Source organism: Myripristis murdjan, chromosome 17 (genome assembly GCF_902150065.1).
Source record: "Myripristis murdjan chromosome 17, fMyrMur1.1, whole genome shotgun sequence".
Classification (NCBI taxonomy): domain Eukaryota; kingdom Metazoa; phylum Chordata; class Actinopteri; order Holocentriformes; family Holocentridae; genus Myripristis; species Myripristis murdjan.
Window position 1 is genome coordinate 3,814,660 of NC_043996.1, and position 4,353 is coordinate 3,819,012.

General features: G+C 40.8%; 1 protein-coding gene across 1 annotated transcript; it reads right to left on the reverse strand.

Annotated features, from left to right (window-relative positions):
- Positions 1-652: 652 nt before the first annotated feature.
- LOC115374797 (putative nuclease HARBI1) lies at positions 653-2,064 on the reverse strand. The gene is made up of 4 exons (XM_030073922.1): positions 1,662-2,064; positions 1,475-1,590; positions 1,267-1,378; positions 653-687 (listed from the first exon to the last, which is right to left on the reverse strand). Exons 1-4 carry the CDS (start codon positions 2,062-2,064, stop codon positions 653-655), a joined length of 666 nt encoding a protein of 221 aa, XP_029929782.1.
- Positions 2,065-4,353: the final 2,289 nt, after the last annotated feature.

Sequence of the window (4,353 nt, forward strand, 5' to 3'; positions counted from 1 at the left end):
AAAAAAAAAAAGTATGACCCACAAATTTCTGAACATGCCTTTGTTAACTTAGGCAATTGTAATACGTTATATGCCAATGTTATACTAAACCTCATCACTTACCAATTGAGGATGAGCCCCGGATCATTGAAATTACTTCATTGGCAGAGAAAATTCTTTCTTCTTGATACCGCTGCCATCTTGAAATGCTTAAAATAGCCTAAATAATGTAAAATTGCCTAAGTCACATTTTCTCTTGACTTAGGCAAAATAAAACTAAGCCACAGTTTTGACACACTCTTGATTTAGGCGGTTATACTTCAGGGCATGATCTGTTCAACTGAGGAAGCTGGTGATTTTACCACAGGTGGCCAGCATCAAGAGGAGATGATTTAGGCAAAAAACTCATTTTTGACAAAAAAAAATGATTTAGGCGATTATTTTAGGAAGGTGTCGAAACTAGACCCACTGTCATTATTTAAACATTTGTGATCATTCATTTCAATCATTGTAGATAAATGATGCTGTTAGATGATGTTGCAATCATTAGATAATTTACAGTTTCCCATAGACTATAAAATACACATTCCATATAAATATAAATACACATACACATCAGAGAGTAACATGATGTTCCTTTATTGAATAAGGATAAATCAAAGCAGGTAAACCATCAGCTCCTTTCAAAACCGAAGTCACACAGCGACTCTACAAGATAGAAAGCACAGAATCAAAGCATTTTATACAACACAAGAATAAAGACACATTCAAAGGTCTGTATGTAATACACCCTGCATGTCTGCACACTGAAATAAATGCAGGACAAATCGATACACAACAAATGAACAGAAAAATGAATGGATGCAGTAGCAAGTTTGTATACACACAGCACAAGCGACATAAGAGGCCAAATCAATTAAAATAAATAAATAAATAAAAAATTCCTCTGCCAATGCAGGCCATATTTAACAGAAATTCACAGCATGCATGTTAACTAAATAATTTAACACATATTGGTCCCTGAGCAGCCGACCACTGTGGTCATCAGGGAAGGCCAAAGGTCATTTCAGTCCTGGCCCTTGTCCTGGCATGGGCAGGACTGTAGGCCTGCTGTGCTCCCTGGGGGTCTGTGGTGTCAGGAGAAAAGGCTGGCAGGCATACCCCCTGTCTCCCAGCAACACACCTGAGAATTCACCTGTCTCATCATCACAACCTCATAAATAGCGTGACATTCTTGACACAGCCATGCTGTAAAAAGTGGTTATTAATAGAGGTTGTGTGGCTCACCTTGTGATAGGCGCTGGTAGATTCCGGAGGTCTGAAAGACTCGGGAGTCATGGACTGAGCCGGACCACTTTGCCACAACATTGCTGATCAGACAGTGAGCATTGCAGACCATCTGAAATTATAAGATGAAGACCATTAAACCCATCAACACACATCACAAGCAGTGTACAGTGTTCATTAACTGACAATATCAAAAAGTTATGCTTACCTGAACATTAATGCTGTGAAAGGATTTCTTGTTCACAAAATCTGCCTCATGGGCACCTGATGGGGATTTTATCTTGATGTGTGTGCAGTCCAATGCACCAGTGACATTGGGGAAACCTGTAACACAAAGCAATGAGTATCCTACTATAACTGTTAACAGCTGTCCTGTAATTTGTAGTTTCTCTTACCTGCAATCCTATAAAACTCCTCTTTGATGTCATGGAGTCTTCTGTGGATGAAGACATCTGACAGTGCTTTAATAGCCAGATACTCTCTCCGTATTGTGCGGCAAATTGTGGCCTTGTTCAGCTGTTCTGCATCTCCCACTGAGTACAGGAAGCCTCCACTAGCAAAAAAGTGCAAGGCCACACAAACCATTTGCTCCACACTCAGCTCATGGCTCCGTGCTGTGCGGTGTTTGATCCTGGGACCCAGCAGTCTGCACAGATACCTGATGCCATCTGCAGAAAACCTGCACCTTTCATACAGGTAGTCATCAGGGAAGGCCAGTGGGTCCAACCGGTCCCTGAAGGCTCTCCTGAGCACGAGTGCTTCCTCATCCACCACATCTTGCAAGAATGGACACACCATTGTTAGAGCAGGAAGAAACACACCATTTTGGGCCTTCATATAGGCTACTGGCCCACTTGACTTTATGAGGAACACCTTTGCACCCTCACACCTCACAGGCTGCAAATCGTTAGTTATCATGATACCTGTTTTATTTATTTATTTTTAAATCATTACAACACCTATTACCTTAAAGAATAGATCATTAATTACACTGTTCCCTCTACTCACTTTTGATTGCCATAAAGTGTTTTGATATATCTGAGAAATTGCATTTCAGGGTACATTATGTGCCTTTCTACTAGCCTTAATAATACAGCCAGTGTTTCAACTTCCAACCAAAGTACATAGCACTTAGGTAGGATGACAGATGGACATTCCACAGTCCGTGTGCCTAGTGTAATCTCTATGGTAGCCGTAACTGTGCATACATTAAACAAACAGACACCACTAACATTTCATTTGACCTTTTATTTTTTGTTTTAATTAGTGTCATCTTCTTGGAGCTGGGGGAGGAAAGGAGAATAATGATTAATACATTATTTGTGTCACAGCCAGCATACAGTGTGCATTGAAGGCATAACTCAAGTACTCACTGGATCAGCATCTTCCGGTGTCTCTGTTGGTGACCCTGGTGTTAATGGCTCCAACAGTGTGACGTTGGCGCCAGAAACTGCAAGGCAAACCAAAGTCAGACAGTCCAAATGGATTCGATATGAATGTGGTTATGTCCCATGCAGAGATGGAAGAATGTACCTTGTATGAAGCGGGTGGCATCTTGGGAGGGACCTATGGTTGTGTCTGTCCCCCCAGGGATCCCCTCCAACACAGGCCTGCCTTTGTTTCGGGCCAAGGCTCTGTCCTCTGCTGGGGTGAGGTCAGCTTGTGGTGACACACCACCCGTGTCTTGCTTGTGTGTTTTCTTTTTGACTGCTAAAACAGTACAGACTGTGTGAGCAGGCACCTTCTGGGTACAATGTATGCTTGTGCATTCTTAAGTATTAGTCAAGGAACTTCTGCAGGATGTTCTTGTATTTAATCTTGACTTGCTGCCATGTTCGTTTTGGCCCAGTCATGTTTAATCTATACACACACACATACACACACATTTATTTATTTTATATATATGTATGGCAGAGAACTTCCTACAGCTCAACCAGGACAAAACAGAGGTTTTAGTTATTGGCCCTGAAGGCAAGAGAGAGAAACTTTTACCAAAATGAAAGGATTTTAAACCCGCAAAATATGTCAAAAATCTGGGCGTCCTTTTCGACTCTGAGCTTGATTTTATTCCACATATTAGAAGTATAACAAAGATAGGATTTTATCATCTTAAGAACATAACCAGAGTGCGCCCGTTTCTCTCTCTGGCCAGCACAGAGGTGCTAATGCATGCTTTTATCTCTAGTCGTTTAGATTATTGTAATGCCCTGCTTTCTGGTCTCCCCAAAAAGAGTATTTCACACCTTCAGTTACTCCAGAACTCAGCTGCACGTGTTCTGACGAGGACCAGAAAGCGGGCTCATATTACACCAGTTTTAAAGTCACTGCATTGGCTCCCTGTGCGTTTCAGGATTGATTTTAAGGTTCTTTTATTAGTTTTTAAGTGTCTTAACGGCCTTGGGCCTTCTTATCTGTCTGACCTGCTTTTACCCTACCAGCCCTCGCGCACCCTGAGGTCCTCCGGTACCGGTCTTTTAACTGTTCCCAACGTTAGAACAAAAACCCATGGTGAATCTTCATTTTATTATTATGGCCCACGTCTGTGGAACAGCCTGCCGGAGAACCTCAGGGCTGCTCAGACTGTTGATGTTTTTAAACGCAGGCTCAAGACCCACCTTTTTAATCTGGCTTTTATCTGATTCTATTTCCACTCTTTTCTGCTGCTTCTATTGTTTTTACTGCTTTTAGTTGCTGATTAATAATTTATTATTATTTTTTTTTTTTTTTTACTTTTTAATACATATTTATGTTGCCTGCATTGTTTAATTGTTTTAATTTTATTGTTTTTAATTTATTATCATTTATTACACTTCATTTTTATATATGTTTATATATATATATATATATATATGTATATATATATATATATATATATATATATATATTATTTATTTACTTATTTCTTCTCTATTCCGTTTAGTATTGATTGTATTTTGCTCTGTTATCTTTTAGTTTTTAGCTCCAGTGTTTTCCTCATGGGGGCCCTCCACACCGGGAGCTGTATCTGGCCTGCCTGCGAGGGGTGCCGTCCTGGGGGTTGTCCTGGCCTGGATGGTTGGGGGCCCCGCTCCAGGGCCTTATGGCCGT

Bases quoted from the DNA above. Each gene is read 5' to 3' on its own strand.
- LOC115374797 (XM_030073922.1), bottom strand. From the start codon at position 2,064: ATGGTGTGTCCATTCTTGCAAGATGTGGTGGATGAGGAAGCACTCGTG. The intron at 1,379-1,474 runs GTAAGCATAACT...TTATAATTTCAG, and splicing joins TTCACAGCATTAATGTTCAG to ATGGTCTGCAATGCTCACTG. The intron at 688-1,266 runs GTGAGCCACACA...TCTATCTTGTAG, and splicing joins CTACCAGCGCCTATCACAAG to AGTCGCTGTGTGACTTCGGT.